The following is a 24,426-nucleotide window of genomic DNA, read 5'->3' on the forward strand; positions in this document are numbered from 1 at the left end:
TCTCACTAAGATGCTTCAATCAAAGGCGGATCTTGTCAGAAAAAGTTCAGGTAGCTTTGAGGCTTCACACATTTCTGACAGGTTATGGAAACTCGTGCACATAAGTGGAAAAACGAAACACAGAAATGGACAACATGGATGATTGTTTAAGCCGCACATCAGAACTGGTCAAGCACAGGTGCGTGTGTGCATCATTTAAGTCAACAGAAGGTGATGCTCACTGATAAAAGGACTGCTGACCTTCGAACATTCCCTTATGCATTTGGACTGTCAACATGAAGGTAAGAAAATTCTGTTCATGCTTGTCTCATTAGCTGATCTTCTCTGGACACTGTGTTTTGCTGTATAACCGTACAGGGGAATGTGTTGATAAAACTGTTCTTTTGTTTAACATGGAAAGTTCGGTGGAAAATGGCTGCTGGTCCATTTCTCATAAAATGCTCCAAATATGATCAGTTAACCATCTATCCATTCTCTATACACCGCTTTATCCTCACTCGGGTCGCGGGGGATGCTGGAGCCTATCCCAGCTGACTGGGGCGAAGGCAGGGGACACCCTGGACAGGTCGCCAGTCTGTCGCAGGGCTACATACACAGACAAACAATCACACTAATAACTCTGTGATTGATTTTATGAGAAGTTATATGACTGACAGGAGACAATGTGTTAAGTTTAATGGTGCTTTTTCAGATATAGACACTTCAGTGTGGTATTCCCCAGGGGAGCTGCCTTGGACCTCTCCTTTATTATATTTTTGTAAATGATATGCCATATGTGTTAAGAAATGCGGGTATAGTAATGCATGCGGATGATACAACCATCTTTACATCTGCAAACAGTACTGAACAAGTTAGTAAGACACTTCAAAATGAGCTAACACTGATAGCTGACTGTGTTACAGCAAACAAGTTAAAGTTGAATATTTTTAAAACAAAATGTATGGTACTTGGGTCTATCTACTCACTTAGATCTAATCAAGAGTTGGTCCTCTCATTACATGGTGCAGCTATTGAGCAAGTTAGAGAAGCCAAACTGCTGGGCATTACTATAGATGAAACATTATCTTGGTCTACTCACATAAACAATATAGTCAGTAAAATGAGTAAAAGTATTTCAAACATAAGAAAATGTGCTTGTTTTTTAACTGACACAACAATCAAGCTTGTTATTCAATCATTAGTCTTATCCCACCTTGACCACTGCCCTCTAATATGGTCTGGCACCTCAAAAAAAGAACTTGCTAAACTCCAGCTCGCTCAGAATAGAGCTGCACGACTGGCACTTCACTGTTCTATTAAGAATAATGTAACTGCTATGCATGATAAACTCTCCTGGATGAAAGTAGAGGAGAGATTGGTGTGCAGCCTTATTTTGTATTTGAATAATATCTGTACTTCATGTAAACCCAGTAGCTTATTTTCTAGATTAGTACCTATCAAGATCACACATGATTATGAAACCAGACAGGCCTTAAGCTGTCGTTTCAGACTATCTAGACCTAGGACAAATGCACTGAAAAGAACTGTATTGTACAGAGCTATTGCATATTGGAATGGACTTCCTTACTGCCTCATTCTTAAGTGTAAAAGATCAGGATTTAGAAGGGAATTGAAAAAAGTGTTTTTGAGTAAAGAAATTATGTCAGGGCTCCCTCCTCAACCCCGTTCTTCCCACCTGACATCCTCAATACCCCCTTTCCTATCTAGTTTCTCCTCCTCTCCCCCTCTCCTGTTCCTCTGCCCTGTCTGTCCTGCCTGTCTCCCATCCGCTCCTCTGCCCTGTATCTCCCCCTACAGCTCAGTGCCTGAGTGGAGTCTAGCTTCCCAGCTGACTCCACTCAGGCAATCAACCACCTCCACGGCTCCCGGACAGCTGAGGATCATCACACTAATGACTCACCTCAACAATAAGAACCGGCTCATCCTTCCACTCCCTGCCAGATTGTTGAACAAGAACCATGCAGTTCAGTTTGCTCTCTAGCCTCTACAAGATCTGTTTTGAGTTCCTGCCGTGTTTTCTAACGTTGTTTTCTCCTGCCTCCACACAGTCAGCTGTCTGGGATCCCCCGCCATCCTCCTTCCCCTCCGGCTCTCCCCGACAAGTCTTCACCGGTTTCCCCTGCCTGGACCCCCCACTCCTGCCTGGAACCCCCCACTCCTGCCTGGAACCCCCCACTCCTGCACCCTGGATTTCCCCCCTCCGTTCCATTATTCACCCCCCAACAATAAATCACTTTCATTCAGCCAGCCTTGGTAGTGTGGCTTTCTGCTCGGGTCCACCTGCTCGCCGTGACAAATTAGGTTAAATTTAGTTGACTGATGTCTGTAAAGCTGCAGAGTGCCTTATTTTAGTATTTTTAGTTTAAACTGTATAGAGACAGCTCTTAATGTGCTGATCTCTGAATGTGTCTGTGTATGCGTAGGCACATGTGTGCGTACGTATGTGTAGGTGCTTGTACTATGTATTTATACTTGTACTGTGTATGACCCTTTAAGAATTTGATGTGTGTGAGAGGGTGTGTGCACGCACACGCTATGATGTATGCTTATATCTATTTTTATTTTATGATCTGAGTTAGTTTATGAGAATAATTTAATTGCTTGTTTGATATTTTATGTTGTATTTTTCGTGATTTCTATTTTGGGAATTGTCTTATTTTTTTAGGGACTCCAGGAAGAATAGTCGTCACCATGGTGACAACTAATGGGGATCCTATAAATAATAAACAAGCAATAATAAATAAACTCACATTCACACCTACGGGCAATTTAGAGTAACCAATTAACCTCAGCATATTTTTGGACTGTGGGAGGAAGCCGGAGTACCCGAAGAAAACCCACGCATGCACAGGGAGAACATGCAAACTCCATGCAGAAAGATCCCAGGCCCACCCCAGGATTTGAACCGGGGATCATCTTGCTGCAAGGTGATAGTGCTAACCACTACGTCCACTGTGCAGCCCCTATCAGTTAACCAATTAAGATATTTTCAATGGCAAAATTTGCAGGCTTATTAACCATGCCTGACGTATGTCAGCAGGGTTACTGCATTCGCTTCGGTATCTGGCTGGGTAAGTATGTATGTGTGTATGTCCAGTCAGATATCTCTGCAAGTGCTGAAGTCAGGATAATCAAACTCACTGAAGATCAGTCTAAGGTCCCCTGCTCAGTTGTGGAGTTAGAGGTCAGCAGATCAAGTAGGAAGGGATATACTAGGATGATCAAAATTGATACAGAGTATCATGCATGGGTGTGGTTCTGCCCTCTACTGGGGGCTCGTCTAGTTTCATATTACTTTCATTCTATTCGCGTTCATTTGTGGGTTTCCTGTATTTACTATCTTAGTTTTAATAATTCAAAAATAAAACGGGTCACTGCTATTTTTTGGGCATAGAAAGTGGTTATATTGGAACTAATTCTTGCTTGTTCACTCATTCTGTTACAAAAGCTCACCTGTTCCTTCCACACTGACAGGAGTAATCCCCTCATCACTACTGGCTCCTGGGTAGTAGTCCCGATTCAGTCTCTTAATAATTTTTGTTATTGTAAATATAAAATGAAAATCAAAGCATTTTAAAAATTACATATACACATTTTTAATCATGAAAAGGAAAAATGCCTTGTATTTCTATATTAGTTTTGTATTTTAAAACGAAAATTGAATAACCACTCGTTTTTGTTTTTCAATACCTGCTTTAGAACATAAAATCCAATTACCAAAATATACCAGTCTCTGCAATCACATCCAAGGTATGCTCGACCATACTGTGAGAATAAGCGGAATCAACGTTATAAGTACGCATGCCTGGTGCTGGGTCAGAGTTCAAAGCTACCCACCGTGTCAACAAAGCCCGATAAAGCGTTGCAGTCAGCCCTATTCGCACGCGATTACTATTACCTGGGGACCTCTGGTGATTTGTAATAATTGCCAAGGAGGTCGGTGATCTTAATCCCGTGCAAATACGCCATGTCGGTAATTAGTAAAGTAATAGTTCCCTCGCAAATTACCTAATATATTTCGCCGAACACCGACGTCCTGGGATAATACTAGTCCCGTGTGAATCTGCATCTCAGTGATTGGGGGTATTTTTGTTGCTGTTGGTTTTTATTGCGTGTCTTTTTCTACATCTTTTTCAGTTGAATTATGGAGGCTGCGGTGGAATTACTGACAGCATTTTAGGAGCAAATGCAGAAGTAGGCTGATACATAACAGGCCTATGGAGCATACACTTAAACGGCGAAATTAAATCAACAAGAAGAAGTAAATTTGGAAGGATATTGAGATAGATGACATGCGTAGCAGTGTGCGTTAAGCATATCTTTCAACAGGCTGAAAACAAATGCCCTGACAGCCCGCTATCCCGACAGCGCTTCCCGCTGTTGTTGCTTTGACATGTTTACTGTTGCCATGATGACTACATCCTATGTTAAAAAAGTGATCATTTTAACCTGAACCACAAGCTTTCCATGAAGCTAACCTAGTGGTTTTTGTGCCTAAACCTAACAAAACAATAACAATAGTCCTGTTACAACATAGGTTTTTAATGTATTTAAAGTTTAGTTGCACAGCCAGTGTCTGTGCTTTTTTCGACTTTTCCACTTTGCACCATAGACTGTGTATATATACAGAATAGACTGTGTGTGTGTGTGTGTGTATATATATATATATATATATATATATATATATATACACATAGTCTATATATAGTCTATTCTTTGCACATGGACACGACAACAGTGGATCTGACATCATATCCTGGCTGTAATGTCAGTAATTTTGAGTAAAATGCAGACTTCGCTTATCCCGTGTGAATGCACTTAAAGGGAAACTTCGTTTTTTTTCAACCTGGGGTCTGTTTTCATATGTCTTTTCATACATGTGAGTGATGGAGAAATTAATTTTCGACATAGCTCCAGGATTTAGCCAGGCAGGCAGCTTAGCAGCTCAGCTAGCAGCTCAGCTAGCGAAAAATATGGGGCAACTTGCCCCCCACGCGTCAAAGTCCGCCCCAACTTTTTTTCCCACACTGACCGGCTCGGATAGTCTCAACGAGTGCCCCACAACATACTAGAGATGAGAAGTGAACGAAAATCTCCACATTACTTGGCGATCGCTATTTGTTGTGGTCTGTATCAGGACGCTAGAAAGCAAATCTCGTTCCAAAATCGCGCGATAGGTCGCACCAAAACTGGTGTTTTGGCAGGTAGTACTAATCCCGTGCGAATAGTACATAAGGGATCTGGAATTGTCATCTGACTGCCGTCAATATCGATCCAAAGCAGAGACTTGTACTCAATGTTGACAGCCTCCCGTTCCTGCTCTTTTGTTAATACTATTGGGGCATTTTGAAATGACAATGCCCAAGCAAGGGCCGCGAGTTCTTTTTTCTCTTCCCGGTAACACTGTATCCCCGTTTCTTACAAAAATCTTTCTAAACATCAACTCTACAACGCTCAGAGTATTCAATATCTGTATCACGCTCGGCCATGTTTACTGATCTGGGGTGACCTGACCTTTGACTTGGACCAGCATGCTTTGCGCGTTTCGAGATACTGAATCCGCTTATTTCTCAAAGACCATCCCGCATCGTGGAGTGCTTTAATCCGGACTTTGTCTTTCTCAGTGAGTTCTCTATGCTTCAACATTTTGAAGAGGAGTGAGGAATTTCAAACTGAATTCACGTTTTTATACCCAAATTTGAGCCAGCACACTGGAATTTTTTGAGATGTCAGAATGAATGAAAATAACATAAAACCACTAAACACATTTTTCTGTTCAGGAATGCAAGCAAGTGATTTTAGTTTGAAAAAAAATAAATATTGAAGTGCTTTGCTTGTCATGATCCTCCTGCTCTGGTGCTCTGGCTCAATCAGCCAGATGATGAACAGCTGTGTGGAGAGCGCAGCTGGCTTGAATAGACAATCACTGCAGTATATAAGCCGGCCTTTTTACACAGTTCACTGCTGGCTCATTGTTTCCATGTTCTCATTTCCAAGCCCACGGCGCACTTCGCTGGACCCTGCACATTGCTCCTTGTTTTCTTCACTCAGCTTTCTGGACTAAATCACCTTTGGACTTTTTATCTGTTTCCCTGCCCTCGCCATGTCTCCCATTTTGCTCCATCTGTTTGCCCGCTTCCACCATCTCACCCTGGACATGTTGTAAGTCTCCCTTTTCCGGTTACTTAGTTCTGTTTTATGTTTAGTTTAAATCGGCCTTCGGGTCTGCCCTTTGTTAGTTTAGTTGCGTTTATTTTATAGTTTTTACCTCGGTCCCTGATCCTTCTTTAGTTTGTTTCTGTTTAGTTCTCCCTCCTGCTCTTCCCTCACCTGTGTTATTTAAGAGATGTTTCTGTTTGTCTTCATTCTTTAATTAAATCATAATTTTCACCCTTTTGTCTGTGCCTGCTGCTTGGGTTCACCTCTGAATCATGACATTGCTATTCTTTTCTGCCTTTACTAAACTAAAAAAAAGCACCAGATTACATCTAAAAAAATTATTGAAAAGAAACATCAGTGGATGTATGGAAACAGAACTCTTTAAGACAACTTAAACAATAAGATTATTGCATATCTGGTTGATATTAAAGTTTGTCATGTTTATATACAGAAAATACTGTAGAATCAATATATAATGGTCCCTGCTTGTGGGCAACAGGAAGTGGCTTGGTTATACAATGTGAAATTTCTTGAAATATGAACTTGTTTGCCAAGAGTCAGTTAACAATGTAACACCCAATAAAAACCTAACTTGCTGTTACATGTCTGTTTTGCACAGTTCAGGGACTGGTTTGGTTGCATTCATTGTATCATAATGCGGAAAATGTTTTCAGTGGTTGACAGGTTTGGATTGCAAGCAGCAGAGGCTGTCAGAAACGGAGACGTCAGTTTAAAATAGCCCTGGAGAAGAGATACTGTAGTTTATTTAGTGGTCTAAAATCAACAGGTGACAAATTGGTGCATATATGTTGAATGTAATGTTTGCTGTTGTGGAAACCTTCTCTGGTGTCTACAAGAAGGTTGCAGGCAAAGACATTTTAAGTAGCGAGGATTCCAGTTGTAAACTAAGATATAAAAGTAAATGTATTTAGTGTGAATATTGGTGATTGCCAGAGAGGAAAATTAATAGATTTTAAACATGAACCTAAATTGCTGGTGTGCTGCTTACAGTCCCTGAGTGTTTCCTTTTGTATTCCTATATAGCAGGTTCATGTAGCTGCTGGCTCAGTCTCACTCTTTTAGAAAAGACTCTGGGTTTTGCTGTGTATCTTCAAGCTGCTCCCCCTTCAAACCAGACTGAATTTTGTACAATTTTGAACAATTTTGTAGTACAAAAACAACCAAGAATACAGCCATTTTTGTATCCCCTTATCCTTTGCCACTTTGTTGAGTAACTGATTAAATGTAGAAATAGCACCATCAGCCTATTGACTGTTCGACTTGGCTGAAAGTGGTACTGCAGGACATTTCCTCTTGACTCTGCACTGCAAAGGTTCCATCCACTTGATGAGAAACCAACGGGGACATCACAGTAGTGTGTCCATCTTCATTATACAGTCTGTGGGAGACTCATTTCAAAACATAACTGAGGAAATGGTTACCCACAATTCCAAGGAGCAGACTCAGACTATATTTATCCAACAGACTCATATGAAGATTAAAGCAAAGAAGAAAAAAACAAAAAGTCCAAACCCTATGTGGCAGTCAAATTTTCCTTGGAGACTGTGTGAGACATAGAAATGTCCAGAGAAGACAGACACCATAAGTGAGACCAACATCCTGTCAGATGACCATAAATATAGCCCGACCACATCTTACTCAGATTCTGATAGATTTGTCAGGAAAGTCACCTGATTAAAAACGACACATCATCATACGTCAGCTGATGCTCTGAGGAAGACTGCAGACGCAGTTGAAAAACGTCAGCAAGATAGAAACCATATTTTCCTTACTGTCAGTTTAAAAGTAACGCTATTCTAAAGTAAGACACGACAAAGTTAACATAATTCATCGACTTATGATTTTGCTTTTGGGTCAAGGATTAATAGCTGGTTATAAAACAAATTCTGCAATATCATTAGACATTTTTGTTCTTAGTCCATGTGATTATCTGGCTAATTGACAAATTAATGTGTGTGGTGGGCCACATTTTTCGTAATCCTGTTGCATGAAATTGAAGGTGGTCACGTGTCCAGACCTTTGGGCATTCCTGGCTCCTGACTTCCATTTTGGAAGTGTAGAAACAGTTTTTGGGAGGGGGTGTAGGTTTGACTCAAAGTGAAGTCAGGTGCCAGCTGCTGGTGAAGGGTGCCATTAGATTTTAACCTTTGGATCTTTCTACACACTTTAACTTTAATGCCGAACTTGTGCTACATTTTCATCAGATTTGTAAACATTTTCATTAAAGAAAAACAGTCAAAGTGGCTTTTGTAACCATGAGATAAATTGTGTTATGTTAGCAGTTTTGTTTTCTATACATCCTTCAAGTTTAATGGTTTAGTAATCCCACACATTGCCTCTTTGTACAATTAAGGTCTAAAACCACAACTGAAGCTGCAATTTAAGGTCATTTTCATTAGTGATTGGTATGTTTATAGTTTTTGAGTGAGATAGTAATAGTTTGGTTCATAAAATGCACAAAAATAATAAAACTGGTGACATTTTAAAATGTTTCAATTGTCCAATTGTCAAAACAGTTTTCATTCACATGAACACAGAAAAGCAATTACTCTATATTTGATATCTTTTGACTTTAGTAGTAGTTCCTTTTTTCTTACTGTACAATGATGTCAATGGTTTGGATAACTGAACACAGAAAGAAAAGCAGGATTTATAGCATCAAGTACAAATCACAAGGTGTAGAGCTTTGACTTGTTTAACAAGTCCATCTTTTCAAATAAAACTGTGGGACAGAGAAAAAAAAAACCCAGACATTTATTTAAAAACTGCTTCAGTGTGTATATGAAATTCAGAAAACAATGAAACAGAGATTAAGGGATTGGCTCTGCAGTTTGATTAGCAAAGAAATGTTTAACTAATACCTCTGTCGTGCATTTGCCAGGAATTAAATACAGTGCACAAACATTTTGGCACAATCAAATAAACTGGAGTCACTATCATTATCCTTAGAAACACAAGAAAAAAAATGCATAAAGAAGCATTTAAAAAAAAATTCAAACAATTACAATGTGTCAATGGTCCGTCTATTTAATAAATTGTTTTTGTTTTCAGAATGAAGAAAAACAGGAATCTCTTAAAAACCTGTTCCCTTCAGTCACCCTCTCTACCATCCTTTTCTTTGAAGATTGACATTTCAGGATATAAGCTTACTAAAATTAATAACATTCATGTCTGTGCAGTAAACACAGTACGTAGATAGAACCAGCAATTTCATTTAGCTTAGCAAAAGACTGAGGACTGGGAAATGGCTAACTTGTCAGAAAACAAGATCTATCTACCAGTACCTCTAAAATTTACAAATTAACATTAAAATATGTCTTGTTTTAATCCAAACAAGACTAAATTATAAAAACAACCCATTGTGGGTTTCATATTGGTTATATTGTTGAGAATTCCCCATTTTGTTGCATTTGGACAGATCCAATATAGCTGCTTCCTCTTGTTTCCAATCTTTGTGCTAAGCTAACAATATCCAGCTTCATTTAGTGTACATATATGAGAATGGTATCCATCATCCCACCTAACCCCTGGCAAGAAAGCAAATAAGCACGTTTTTTCACAATGTTTTCACACTTCCACCATTTACAATATTGTGAGAGGCCAGTTAAAATCTGAGGTGTTGAATAAAAATCGACTGACAGATAACTGACAGCATCCATGAAAGGTGCAGTGCCTTTGACACAGTCCACTACAGTGGGAAGCTGTCTGAGTGCTAAGTGTGGAAGTTCTAGTGATCTCTACTTGCTTCCATCGTGTCATCACCAAGAAGTCTCTCTCTTTCTCCTGGGCTGCTTTCCTCATCTACAGTCACCATTCCAGCACAGCATGGTATTCTGGCCAACAGGGGTCGGTGTAGATCATTGTAGAGAGATGTACCCAGCAACAAGACCAAGAAGCCCAGAACCTGCAGGCCATGGAAGTTCTCCCAACCCAATGCCAGGCTCACCACCCAAATGACCAGTGTCCGCAGGCTGTCCAGCACCATACGGGTGGTGGCGCTGATCTCTTTAGTGACGCTAATCCCAGCAAAGTTGAAGAAGGCGATGCTAACCGTGTTGCCCAACAGAGCCAACAGAATAAGTGGCTGGTGTCCGATCTGACAGAACGCATCTATTGCATCCTCAAGAACATGCCGAGGATTGTCAGTGAAGTTTCCAACGTAGATGAAGTACATGGGGATCAGCAGCAGCGTTAGGATGAGGAAACCAAAGAAACCTGGGAATACAGAACTGTGTTAATCTGAACTCACTATAAAATCATCCAGTCATTTGCAAGGCAAAACCAAAGATTGGAATAAAGGCAAAATACTTTTTGCACCATTTTTTAAAAACTTGTTTTCAGATGTATTTTGCAAAACGAGGCTGGGAGCCCAAATAGGCCTAAGCAATTTAAGGAAAATATCTCATTACAATTCATTCGTCAGATAATGTGAATTGATTTGCTATGCAATTTTGTTAAAGGCTAGCTTCAGTTTAATATCCACTGTGTAATAGATTTAAAATAAGATAGGGCATTACCACATCAGATACCCTCAAAAGCATGACTGTCATAAACAAGAAGGATGGCATACATTGGTAAAAACCGCTTAACATTTTGGGTCAGATGTGCTGCAAAATGTATGGGATGTGATACCGCCATGAATTGAAAATAAAACTCTTTACTTTGTTCAATGACCATTTGATGTCCTACATACACTAGAAGAATAAGCAAAATAAGCTACCAAAGCAATAGCTAAACTTTTACACCTTGAAGCTGCAGTGTACTGATGAAAGTGTAAAACCCATGGCTTAAGACTACCAGGGTTTCATAAAAAACACAAAAGCAGTGAATTAAAAACTACCGTACCTTCAGTTCCGACTGCCCGAAGAGGATGGACATCATGTTTGTAGACAAACTTTTCCTCCAGGACCATCTGCACTGCCACAATGACTTGAGCCATGATTATAAGAAGGTCTCCTGCAGGACAGCGGAGTAGCAGTGAATTATTTCATGCTTAAACACTGCATTTTTTAAGTAAAAAACAAACCTATACAATTTTTGTGTAGTTTTAGGTAGTGCAGTTGTAAAGTTAGAACATGAGGTTCATCCCATACTGTTTTATCAGGCGTATCCTACAACACCATTGATTTAATATGGAGTTATTTACTATAAGGAAGAAAAAACCTCTTACCAGTGATGATGTCACTTAGTTGATGCGAGTCATCTTTGTGCCCACTGATTAAGTCGGCAAGGCCCACTATCACCAGGCCCAGAATGGTAATCAAGATGCCGAGCCACTGATTGCATGCCAAGCGACGGCCCAGAAAAGCCACTGAAAGCAGACCAGTAAAGATGATGACAGCTCCACGAAGCATCTGGAAGCTGGAGGCACTTGTCATGTTGAGCGCTGCAAAAAGATTTAAATAGATTAGCTACACAAAGGGCCATCTGAAGTTTGAATATGGCTGAATCCGCGACATCGCCAAAAATTAATCTTTTAGATTTATTATCTGGAAATGAAGACTTTCCTTTTCATTATACATAAACACACAGTTCATACTGTCCTATTAAAATGGAAGTAACATTAAGAAAAGCAAATTCTATCTGAAAGTATTTCTAATAAATAAGTGATGTCTTCTCCTTTGACTGCATAGTGCAGAAAATAAAACAAAGAAGCGCCTCAAGATTACAGTCAATATTTCCTTCTTTATTTAATAGATACAGACTGTGGTCACTTACCAACATACATGATGGAAGTGGCTGTCATGTCACACATGGCAGGAGGAAAGAAAAGAAGAGGGTTGAAGCTCCCTCCGGTGTTCATCTTAGGTTCTGGGCTACGTCTGTCATGGCAAACCAAGATGTAGAAGACTGCAAGACAGCTGAACTCTCCCAGAAACATCCCCACTGCCTGCATAGAAAATATGGGACAGGGAGAGGCAGACAGGCAGAAGATCACAACTTTGATAGAAAACTGAACAAATGCAAGGTTTATATTTTAAACCTCTTAGAACATTAATAATAATAATAATCTTTATTTATATAGCACTTTTCATACAAGAGTTGTAGCACAAAGTGCTTTACAAACAGACAAATAATTAAAATAGATGAAAGAAATTGTGACCCAAATCCACCCCACTCAGCCCCGAACCCACCCACCCGGCAATCCATACACTGTATTGTTAAAAGCAACATAAATAAAAGACAATAATAAATTAGGGACATTGTTATACCCAGTACGTACTGAGGAAACACCATCTTAAAGGTTTAAAATAGGTAAACACCGGAGGTTAGTTTAAAGTGTAAAATAAATAAATAAAAATAAATGAATAAAATAAAATAAATCCATAAGTAGATCAGTAAAATAAATAGATAAATAAGTAAATAAATTCAATTAAATATATCATATAATAAAATAAACTAAAACAGAATAAAAGATAGATAAAATAATAATAAAGATAATAATAATAGTGATAATTATAAATTGGGAGTTGTAAAAAGAATAAGAACATTAAAAGGTAAATTAAGTAAAAGCCAGACTAAAAAGGTAGGTTTTAAGTTCGTTTTTAAAAACATTAACATTAGGTGCAGCCCTCAGGTCTTCAGGAAGGCTGTTCCATAAGCAGGGCCCGTAGTAATAAAAAGATGCCCCACCATAAGTTTTGGTGTTGACCTTGGGAACTGTCAACACAGAACTTCCTGAAGACCTGAGGGTTGTAATTTGTTCATACGGTAAAAGCAAGTCTGATAAATGCGATGGACTAAGACCATTAAGAGCTTTAAAAGCCAATAAAAGAATCTTAAAATCTATCCTAAAAGAAATGGGTAGCCAATGCAGAAACCTTAAAATCTGTGTAATATGGGCTCTCTTTCTGGTCCCCGTTAGCATCCGTGCAGCTGAATTCTGTAGGAGCTGAAGATAGGAGATTTTCTTTTGCGGGAGACCAGAAAGAAGAGCATAGCAGTAATCTATTCTACAGGTGATAAAAGCATGGATTAATGTCTCTGCATTGGCATGAGAGAGAAATGGTCGCACTCGGGCAATGTTCTTTAAATGATAAAAAGCTTTTTTGGTAATGGCCCGGATATGTAGCTCAAAACTGAGCTCTGATTCGAATAAAACCCCTAAATTTTTAGCCTGCCCACACGGATTAAAAGATAATGCTTGTAGTTTGCTGACCAGTTTCTCTCTCTTGACCCCTGAACCAATGACTAAAACCTGAGTTTTGTCCTGGTTGAGCTGTAAAAAGTTGTCTGCCATCCATGATTTAATATCTAAAATACAGTTAAAAAGGGCATCAAGTGGCCGTGTGTCATCAGGAGACACGGCAACATAAAGTCGAGTGTCGTCAGCATAGCTGTGGAAATTGATGCCGTGTCTCCTGATGACATTACCTAGTGGGAGCATATAAAGACTAAAAAAAGAGTAGGGCCTAAAATTGAACCCTGGGGAACACCACACTCAATGTCATGACATTGTGATAAATGATCCCCAAGGTTCACATAAAACTTTCTATCACTAAGATAAGATTTAAACCAGTTAAAAACAGTGCCTGAGATGCCAATAAAATCATGGAGTCTACTTAAACGAATTTTGTGGTCAACAGTATCAAATGCAGCACTCAGGTCTAATAAAACTAAAACAGAGGGTAATTTGTTATCCATATCGTACCTGAGGTCATTAACAATCTTGACCAGAGCAGTCTCTGTACTGTGATTTTTCTTAAAACCAGATTGATAAATTTCATAAATATTTCTTAAACTAATAAAATCATTTAACTGGTTTAAAACAATCTTCTCTAAAAGTTTACTTAAAAATGGCAAATTGGATACAGGTCTAAAATTATCAGCTACAGGGGTATCCAAATTGCTTTTCTTCAAGAGAGGTTTTATAATAGAAGTTTTAAAAGCAGAGGGGAACACGCCTGTCGGAAGAGAATAATTTAAAATAGTAAGAAAATCCTGTTTAAAAAAGTCATAGAAGTTTTTAAAAAGGGATGCTGGAATGGGATCTAAAAGGCAGGTAGTTAGATTGAGTTGTTTAAAAACTTTTTCAAGCATCACAGCATCAACCAGGACAAAACTTTCCAGTGTTTCCCCACTTAAAACCAAAGATTCAGAAGAGTTAAAACTCAAAGGCTGAGAAAGTAAAAGGTTTGATCTGATAAAATCAATTTTACTGCTGAAGTGGACTGCAAAGTCATCACATGACAAGTCTGATTCCTTAGTTTGATTAAAAACAGGGTTGATTAATTTGTCTATTGTTTTAAAAAGTACCTTAGGATTGTTTTTGTTATTGTGAATTAATGTGGAAAAATGTTCCTTTCTTGGCTGTTTGATTGCTGTGTTATAAATCTTCAGATGATATTGGAAAATATTGTAATTTATTTGAATTTTGTTTTTCCGCCACTTCCGTTCAGCTTTGCGACAATTCTTGAGATACATCACCTTGTTCTAAAAATGTTCACGACAAGTTATCATCACCTTTGTAAAAAGTTTGTACTTGAATGTTATTTAAATGAGGATTTCACTCACTTGACCTGCAAAAACACACTCCAACATGCCACTGTATGTTTTTTTTTTTAAATCTACAAATATGTGTTTTCGACTGCTCAAAGTACTTGTGCTTTAATAAGAAGAATGAGCGCTCACTGAAGAGACCCACCTTACTATGCCCCCTACTGATACGTTTTGTAGCCTACCGGCATGTCCCCCACAGCTCAAGATGGATAAGTCAGACGGGCAGCACAAGCCAGCATATCACAGAGATTATCAAGTGGGCACCTCCCTTCACTGACATTTTGTGACACCTTGGAGAAGCTTAAAGGCATCCCAGAGCCACCCCACTCCATGCCAGCTGCCACTGCCCACCATCTGTACCAGCGGACCACGCCATTTTAACAACACAACCCATACAGTATTGTCATGTTCAGTGGACCCAGGCTAAAGAAGCCTTTGTGCATCTTACTAAAATCTTTACCTCTTTCCACATACATGGCCTAATATCCATGTAATCCATGGAATATCCATGACGTCGTGGTGGTATATCAGGAGGAAGGCCCATGCCTCTATCCTTCCGTGGGTATGAGTGTGTCTTCTTTAAGTGTGCCTCTAGTACTTGCTTTGAAGCTTTGAGTTGCCCTCCCTTTTCTTGACTGAGCAATCCTCTAACAAAATTAAAAGGGTCCTTATAAAATGCTGTTTTGACTTTTGCCTTCTCCTTTCTCTTCCTATTTTGATGTTCTTCCCCTGCTAACCAGTTTCTGAGCTCTTCTTGCAGAGCATTAATTCCCTGTCTCTCTCTCTCTCTTTCTCTCTCTCTCTCTCATCTGTCACTTTCCTCCACTGTTTTTTTTTAGCTGTGTCCTTGACTAATTTCACTATTTCCCTCTGTTGCCTGGACCTACCTTGCTGCAATCTATCCACCCTTTTTCTATCATTAATCCCAAATCTTTCTGCACCATATGCAGAAATTATGACCCTGATCCTCTGTAATTTACTCAACACTGTTCCCCTAAGCCCATCTAATGTCACTGTAAAATCCCCGTTTACTGTCTTCAACTCTTTCCTGCCATTTGCCCCAGGCCAGCACTAGCCCCCTCAATGACAGGGTCACTGATATTCTGCCTGCTGTGGTTTTCTACCCTTCGCTGGACTTCAGCCAACTAGCTCAGCTGACTTCTCAAGAAGTACTGATCAATGCGGCTACTCTACACTAACTTTACCACACATCTCTTCTTCCCTTGATGCATTCTACAGCCCCTGACTACTGTTACTGTCAGTCAGTCACAAGGGCAAATCTGCAACTTCCTTTCTTCTGTCATTCTATTCCTGTCCTCTATTGATGCTCTCATCCCATTTAATATGCTGCTGTCTGGAGTCCTATCTCTGGGGGGCAAGTCCACAACCATGGCCCATACAAAATTGGGTTGGTTTATAAACTCCTTTTATATTCAGTAAAAGACACAAAAATAGGAAAGATTTTTGTTAAAAATTGGACCTATCTTGTCAAACAACAAGGAAAAAACATTACAAACTTTACTAAATTAGGTACATGATGGTTGACAATGCTAACATTTTCTTTCGGAACTAAGAAAGTTTAGCAGTTCTTCGGACTATTACAAACACACAGCTGAGTGAAAATGAAGTAGTAAACGATATGGTCTCGTGCTGTTTATTACAATACCTGCACAAATGGATGTGAGAATGTATGTTCAGGGTCATCATGGCAACCCCTTGCTGTAAACATGTCAGCCCATCTGTGAGACAAAAAGACATTTTTGCAACTAAATTATGGAAATTTTAAACAATAAGCAAAGGCTAAAACAGATCTGCACATCAAGTAGTTCCTATTAAAGAATGTTATTTCCTCTGCTGTTCTGACCACGAGGCTCTTCCTCAGCCTTTCATTAATGCCCACAGTTCATATTACAAACACACATGACATTCCATACCTGTTGCAAATTGCCATCAGTTGAGTTTAAAACCGAATATACTAAACTACACGAAGATGAATTTGTCTTAGCTGCATAATTTAATCTCTGCTTGATATTTTTGTTTCAGCACCCTTTATATTGGACGCCATGATGTACATCTTTCACATTACATCTGCTTTTAACAATAAAATACACAATGGAAAAAAGTGTCATGACATTAGAAGTTCTTTTCTAATGTTAAATTCTTTCCCATTATGCCTGCATTTGAAAACAACTGACTGAACTGTAATGACATAAATGATTTTTGCTTCTCCCATTAAATGCAGTACATTTGTTTCACTGTGACCTGTTTCCACCAAGCAGTCCAGTGAATCACTGCACAGTCAGACTGGATGACTGGATGATGTTGCATTTCCCTTCTTTAGACAATGATTGCTTAAGCAGACATAAACCTTTGATTTTTGTATTTACACAGCACATGACTGACATGTGAGCATTCTGTCTGCCTCAACATGCAAGAATTGAAAATGTGGTCTCCAAAAGTGATGACACAACACTTCTTCAATATACTTCTCTCAACCATCCGAGTTCATCAGTACATGAAATGTAATTAGTTTCGACCTGTTGCTATTACAACCCTTTTTATTGTGGCCAGAGTGTTTTTGATTAAAAATCTTTATATGGTGCATGGTTGCAGATTTTAAAGTCCTGCTGCTGGTCTACAAAGCTTTAAATGGTCTAGGACCAAAATACATCAGAGACCTCCTGACTCAGTATGAACCACCCAGACCACTCAGGTCATCTGGATCAGATCTTCTAGTAGTTCCTAGAGTAAAAACCAAACACGGAGAAGCTGCATTCAGCTTCTATGCCCCATATATATGGAACAAACTCCCAGAAAACTGTAGATCAGCTGAAACTCTCAGCACATTTAAATCCATTCTTAAGACGTACCTGTTCTCAGCTGCTTTTGATTAAAGTATTTTAAACCTTATTTTATGACAGTTACTTTTAACAGTTATTTTAACTCTTATTTTATGACAGTTATTTTAAACAGCCCTTGTTTTCTGACTCTTGTTTTTGATCTTTTTACTGTTCTGTTTTTCTTTTAATAATTGCTCTTGTTTTCTGACTTCTGTTTTTGATCGTTTTACTGTTCTGACTTTTTTTTTAATGATTTCATAAATGTTTTCTTTTGTTTTTCTTTTAATAATCATCATCCTCTGTTCTTAATGTCTTTGTAAAGCACTTTGAATCGTCTCGTTGTTGAAATGTGCTATATAAATAAATTTGCCTTGCCTTGCCTTGCCTTGCCTTGCATGAAAGAACAGAAGAAAGCTACACCAAAACTATCAGCCTACAAGGTGTAATTTATCTTAGCTGTTAGGCTTCAAAAGCAGTGAGGCGGCACTGTAATGAAACATTACCTGTTAGTGTCAGACTGTTTGACAGATTACCACAGAACAGATCAAAACAGATAAAAGCTATAATTCTAACAGATTTGAGTTTAGCTTAGTTTACAAAACCAGAAATGGGCAGAGAAGTTCGTGTGTCAGGCACTAAAAGGCTGACATCACAGATTATTGGAGAAGTTAAAAAAGCTGACTTTCCTGTTCCACTAAAATGACAAACCCCTTCCTGTCATGACAACAAGAGAGGACTAATATGTAATCAACATGTATTTTAATAATCTGATGAATACCAAACACTCTCTGCTTCTCAAATATAATATAAAATGTTTCTGTGATGGGATGGGATTTTTTTGCATCTCATCTAATAAACTACTTAAATTGTCTTTTCTGAGGCTTCAGGTAGTACAGAATGTGGCTGATAAACATTCTGCTAAAACCAGGAAAAGAGAAAACATTAAATAATTTACAGAGAAGAAGATTTTAAATATTTTTCCAACTTATCCATATATTGCTCCTTCATTGTTTTCTGTGTAAGTCTTATTCGCACTGGTTTCTAGAGGTGCTATATAAATATAGTTATTGTCATCATCTTCATTATTCTAATTATTTGTGAGTTTTACTCAAATATATATACAATTCAGAGTGTAGACTGGTGCATTGGTTGATTGACAGAATACTGACAGCCATTTTCATAATCACCTAATGTTAAGTAATTTGTTGAGGAACAATGGTAAACTTTTCTGCTTCTCAGATGTTACAATTTACTGCCGTTCTCTATTTTAAATCATTGTAAATATATTATCTGTGTACTGTTGACACACCAAGTATATCCCACAGTGGTCTAAGACAATGCAGATATAGTCTTTTAAAAAAATATTTTCAGATTTTTTTCATGTTCAAATGAGAATTATAAGTGGTTATTTGTAGTCCTAAAACATAGGACAGTTCAGATGTCAAGCCACTCATTGTGACTACCTTTGACCTATATAAAGGGATGAACAAGGAAATTGATTAATCTCTCACAGGACATCAATGTCTGAGTGGGATTCCATCAGAGCAAGTTTGATCAGTACAAATAACTCATGATTAGATAAATGTAGCATTTTCATCCCATCAGCAGCAGCTGCTTCCTGTCATTTCCATAACCCAAATGTCTGTCATGAAACTATGCCAAAAGCCGGCCGCGAAGATCTAGCTTCTTGTCACTCTTCTAATTATTGTAGCTACTTTTAAAGTCTGCAAACGAATCAGCCGTTAGCTTGCCATTCATTAACTAAATAAAGAACTACAATACAGCAGCTACAGCTACAAGTTAGACATGTACGTTGCATGTTAATACTCTGTAAGGTAAACATAATAAACGAATTCATATTTTAGCTTACCGATGATGAACTAACCTACAGGGATGAACAAGGAACAATCTAGGAAACTGGTTAAACACTGATCCAGCCTGGTTTTAGGATGCTGCTTGTGTGACCTAGCACCTGTGCGAACCGTCAATAGCCCTGACTATGAACATGACACAGTAAAAAAAAAAAAAAAAAAGCATAATTAATTCTACTCACTTAGCCGATAACGTATTGATGGAGCCTGTTGTGAGCATGAGTCCTGCGAGGAACAGCTGGTATTTTGTCCAAGCCATGCTGGACGTGGAAACAAAAGAAACAAAGCCGAAGACCACCACCAGCAAACTGAGTTTTGTGAAAAGGTGCTTAGTTTACCTCCACAGTCTGCTGTGCCTATGTGTGTTGTGAGACGTCACGTGACAGGTCAGTCAGCTGACGGCTGCGCAATGACATGTTGCCTTCACGACCATCCGGAAATCACAAAACTCAAAAGCTGAAGCGAGACACCCAGTGAAGTCCATTAATTTAGACGGAGGAAGATATAAGTATGTACTTTAAAGTTCGAAAACTCTGATTCATTAGATGTGTAAGGCACTGCTGGGTATCTACTGCAAAATCTTTTTTGTCTATAAAACCATGCTACCAGGTGCTTCTCTGTTCTTATTCTCCCTCGAGGCCTTTCAGCAAGCAGTTAGCAACAGTGGGGATACTGTGTATGAGTATTTATTTAATTATATCTCAAAGCACAATTTAATTTAAATACTAAGCCTGGGGGCATGGGGGCATTTGTCACATTTATCTAGTACTATTATTCATTCTTTTTAAAAAGTCCACATAGATACGTGAAAATTAAATAAATACACAACTTTCCTCTGTGTTTGAAACTAAGCAAAAATAAAATAAAATAAAAAATCTAACATAACAGAATTAGGTTGTCCAAAAATATTTAGACTATGAAAATCATGCTTGTGGGCCCATTAATGCTTCTCTTATGCTGAACTGTAGCCCCTGCAATTTTGTACATAGCATTATAAAATGTGAAAACTTTGATGAAGTTGGTTAAATTTGAAAAAAGAAAATTCAGTGACAGAAATCAATGTTGGATTTTGAAACTAGAATGTCAGTAGCTGGCAGTGCTTCTAGGTTGAGTAATACAAGATAAGTTTAATATATGAGAAAATAAAACACAAAACTCTTTCAAGTTAAGGTGCAAAGATAATTTTTGGCCATCTGCTGCTGCTCTTGCTGCTTTTGGTGAGTTCTTTTCTCAGCAAAGTATTATTTGTGTACTGCATATGAAATATGAGGATATCCATCCATCCATCCATCCATTCTCTATACACCGCTTTATCCTCACTAGGGTCGCAGAGGGGCTGGAGCCTATCCCAGCTGACTCGGGCGAAGGCAGGGGATGCCCTGGACAGGTCGCCAGACTGTCAATGTGAGGATATCTCTTTTTAAAAATCTTTTTTTTTTTTTTTTTTTCACAGGGAATAGTCTATTGAATCTAAAATAATCATACTAGATAGAGTATGCCATATTTAACTCACAAACTGTTGCTGTAAGAATGTAAATTTGTTCTGATGTGTAGTACAGTAGTGGGTGTCTTTAATGTGTACAGCTCCATCACACAGAAAGGACTTAAACAAGTGTTGAAGCAGCTTTATTCATCAGTGAATTCATACATTAATCCTAGACTTGCACACCCCTTTTCAGTGGCTACCATTAATACTGAGGGTTTCCCCATCCATTCATAAATTCAGATTGCCTTGTCTACAGAAAAACAAAACAGCACTTTACAAAAGAAAGATGTACACAAGACTGGTGTTTTGGATAAACAGCAGGGGGAGTCAAAGACCAGACGGATCAGCTGAGATTGAAAATGGGACCACAGAACAAAATTAGAACATGCATGCCATGTTCCACAGGGACGCTGTTCCAAAAATATCATTGAACTAAATTAGGCAATTAGGGTATAGATTCATCGCAGGGCACCTAATACAAACAAAAATATAGAAATTAATCACTTTTGATCTGATACTTGGACTTCAATTATGGTTAACCCTTTCTTGATGGGTCACAACACCAGACAAAATTTATTTCACACAAAAAGTTTCCTTTGCTGCAGAGATATTTTAGCTCTTCCTCTGGTTTCACTTATCTGGTGTTACAGGGTGCTAAACTGGATTCTTAGTGACTTTCCGGACAGCTGACGACAGCAACGAGTCATCTGCTCAGTGACTCCCTGCAAAATGTGTCATCGGTCCTCTCCCTCTAGGAAGACGTAAAACCTCTTGCTTCTGCCACCTAACATTCAGCAAGCAACGCTGTCATGAATGCAAAAAATTAAAAAAAAGAATTGTTATGGTCTTGCCAGATGACCACACATCTGTAACTAAAATAGTTGCCGGTGTATGTATATTTTTGATGCAATATTTTATGGAACCCGGTTAAAACTCGGACACTGCAGTCTGAAAAGTGGACTGGCTTTGACTGGGAAGCACATAGAGAGAAACTGTGAGTGTGACAAACTCGAAACTGTGAAGCATGTTCCTCGTAAGTGTAAGTTCCACTTATCCCAATGGAGGAAACTGTATAGAGGCCTCAGAGCAGCTAGACTGTCTATTTTTGATATTTGCTCTCTACTTAACATAGAAGAGTGGACATACATGAAGAGACTTTTGAATTTTCTCATAACCACAGGGCTGTATGGAAAATAAAAACGAAATATAGATGATTATCTCTGGACTACAAATAACATCCAGTAGGTGGAAGCAATACACCAATGATGCATCTAGTCTGCCTAATTAAATGTAGAAGAAGAAGAATGTAACCAAAGCAGAGGGAGACTAACCCCCCACCCCCCACCCCGCCACAACAACAAAAACATATCATCTATGTGGAGGCATTATAGAGTCCTACATGAGAACTTGGAGACCACCCAAGGTGGGCCAAGCTCAGGTAAACCATTTTAGGGACAAATGATAAGACAGGATACGAACATAAAATTACATGGTGCGTTTGCATAGACAATGTTAATTTATATTTTAGATTATATTTTAAATGAATGACGAATGACATCTGTAACTGAATACTATTTTTTTCATCATTAAGAAAGGAGAATGTTGTGGATGAGGCCTTGGTCAAAATGGTGATCGAGGATTCCCAGCCCATCTCTATTATAGAGGAGAAAGGGTTCAGAGAGCTTGTTAAAGCTTTGAACCTAACCTATGTTCTCCTCTCAAGACAGGTGCGTATGTGAACACATGAAGCATTGTTCCCCATTTCCCCATATTTTCTATTCCAATAGTGTTATTTTCTTTCTTTTAGGCTTTTAAAGCTATGGTGGAGAAAAGATATAGGGAAGTACAAATAAAATAACAAAATTAAATATAATTAAATAAAATAAATAAAAAAAACAACTTTGACAAAAGGGCATTTTGGGCATCAAGGGGCAAGGAGCTGGCGCTTAGCCCCCTCCTCCCCCCTGCTCTGCACGTTCCTGTAGGGATTACTGTCTGATGTCAACTTACAGTAAGTTCAGCTACAATAACGTAGGTCACTGCTTTATATGTGATATTGTTCAGATATGGAGAAGAGTACAGTAAGTTACAATAAGTACAATAAGATAATTTTAACACTTACCTGTAGAGTTTAGCTCCACTTTTGGAGGCTAACGTTGTTAGCAGCAGCATCGGTAAACAGCAGAAGCGGGTAAATGTGGGTGGAACAGAGTCCTCAGCACTCAGTCTGTCTGACCAATTGCTGCTTTCCGGCTCCGCCCTCTGAGAATCTTTTTGATGGCAACCAGGAAGTAGCAAAATCCTGGCTTCATTTTGTCAGTGCAGAAACCAATGCGTGATGTCTCAGTAGCTACGTCCATCTTTATTATACAGTCTGTGAAATTAATACAGTGCTTCTTAATAATATTGCCTAAGGGAAGCATGTATAATGTGAATAGTCTCGATCCTAAGACAGAACCCTGAGGAACTCCATGGTTAACCTTACTATGCTTAGAGTAATTGTTGACATGAACAAACTGGAACCTGTCTGATAAATAGGATTTAAATCAGTCCAGTGCTGTCCCTTTAATTCCATTATTGGGCGACAGTGTCAAATGAAACACTAAGGTTCAACAAACAAATATAGAGACCAGACCATTATCTGATACTGTGAGAAGATGATTAGTGACTTTCACCAAAGCTGTTTCCATGCTATGATACAGTCTGAAGCATGACTGAAACTCTAAATATCTGGATCAAGTGTAGGCTTTTTAAGTAAAGGTTTGATTATAGTACCCTTAAAAGCCTGTGGTACATAGCCTGTTACTAGAAAGAGTTACTTGAGGCTTTCTGTTCTGCTGCGATGTCGGAGCCAATGATTTGTAGGCAATCTTAATTTTGAGTTGGTCAAAACTATGACAAACAGTAGTTACTGGACGTTCCTCAGTTCTGTGAGAACCTAAGAAATAGAACATTGGTAGATTTGTTATGTTAGCCAATATTCTCAATTATACGTTGCTGGTTGCAATGTGGCCCTGCGACAGACTGGCGACCTGTCCAGGGTGTCCCCTGCCTTCGCCGAGTCAGCTGGGATAGACTCTAGCCCCCCGCGACCCTAATGAGGATTAAGCGGTATATAGAGAATGGATGGATGGATAGATGGATTATTGCAATGTTGGAGGAGATAAGACTGCTACTCAACAGCAGCATTGAGAAGGCAGAAAAATAATCATTTCTGATTTAAATTACAGTTTTTCAGGGCTGTCATGTAGCTCAATGGGTTAAGTGGGTGACCTATGTACAGGGGCTTCCCTGATGAAGTGGCCTGGGTTTGATTCCTGCTTGTTGCCCTTTCCTGCATGCCTTCCCCCAACTCTTGTGCTTCCTGTTTTTCTCCACTGCACCTATCAGTAAAAGGCTAAAAAAATTTACAGTTTTTCTCGATTGATAAGACACTAAATTCCATCCACTGCACATAGCCACCAACTGACTGCACACATTTCTCAAAAACAGGACTCTGGTGTTAAAACATTGAATACTACTAATGGTTTGTACACAGTTTCCAAAACTC

General features: G+C 38.8%; 1 protein-coding gene and 1 long non-coding RNA gene across 2 annotated transcripts in view; both read right to left on the reverse strand.

Moving 5' to 3' along the window:
• LOC127537755 (uncharacterized) overlaps positions 1-24,426 on the reverse strand; it is a 329,554-nt gene that overhangs the window by 94,537 nt on the left and 210,591 nt on the right. The gene's annotated exons all lie outside the window — the stretch shown is intronic.
• Positions 8,860-19,792, reverse strand: slc35f6 (solute carrier family 35 member F6). The gene is made up of 6 exons (XM_022199848.2): positions 19,573-19,792; positions 16,346-16,418; positions 11,899-12,070; positions 11,351-11,566; positions 11,026-11,136; positions 8,860-10,395 (listed from the first exon to the last, which is right to left on the reverse strand). Exons 1-6 carry the CDS (start codon positions 19,647-19,649, stop codon positions 9,908-9,910), a joined length of 1,137 nt encoding a protein of 378 aa, XP_022055540.1. The 5' UTR covers positions 19,650-19,792; the 3' UTR covers positions 8,860-9,907.

Source organism: Acanthochromis polyacanthus, chromosome 16, assembly GCF_021347895.1.
Source record: "Acanthochromis polyacanthus isolate Apoly-LR-REF ecotype Palm Island chromosome 16, KAUST_Apoly_ChrSc, whole genome shotgun sequence".
Lineage (NCBI taxonomy): Eukaryota > Metazoa > Chordata > Actinopteri > Pomacentridae > Acanthochromis > Acanthochromis polyacanthus.

What these genes read in the sequence shown, in the direction of transcription:
- slc35f6 (XM_022199848.2), bottom strand. Translation starts at nt 19,649, where the DNA reads ATGGCTTGGACAAAATACCAGCTGTTCCTCGCAGGACTCATGCTCACA. An exon ending in ATCAATACGTTATCGGCTAA is followed by an intron (nt 16,419 to 19,572) that starts GTGAGTAGAATT and finishes TTTGTCTCACAG; the next exon opens with ATGGGCTGACATGTTTACAG. An exon ending in TCGGGCAGTCGGAACTGAAG is followed by an intron (nt 10,396 to 11,025) that starts GTACGGTAGTTT and finishes CTGTATTCCCAG; the next exon opens with GTTTCTTTGGTTTCCTCATC.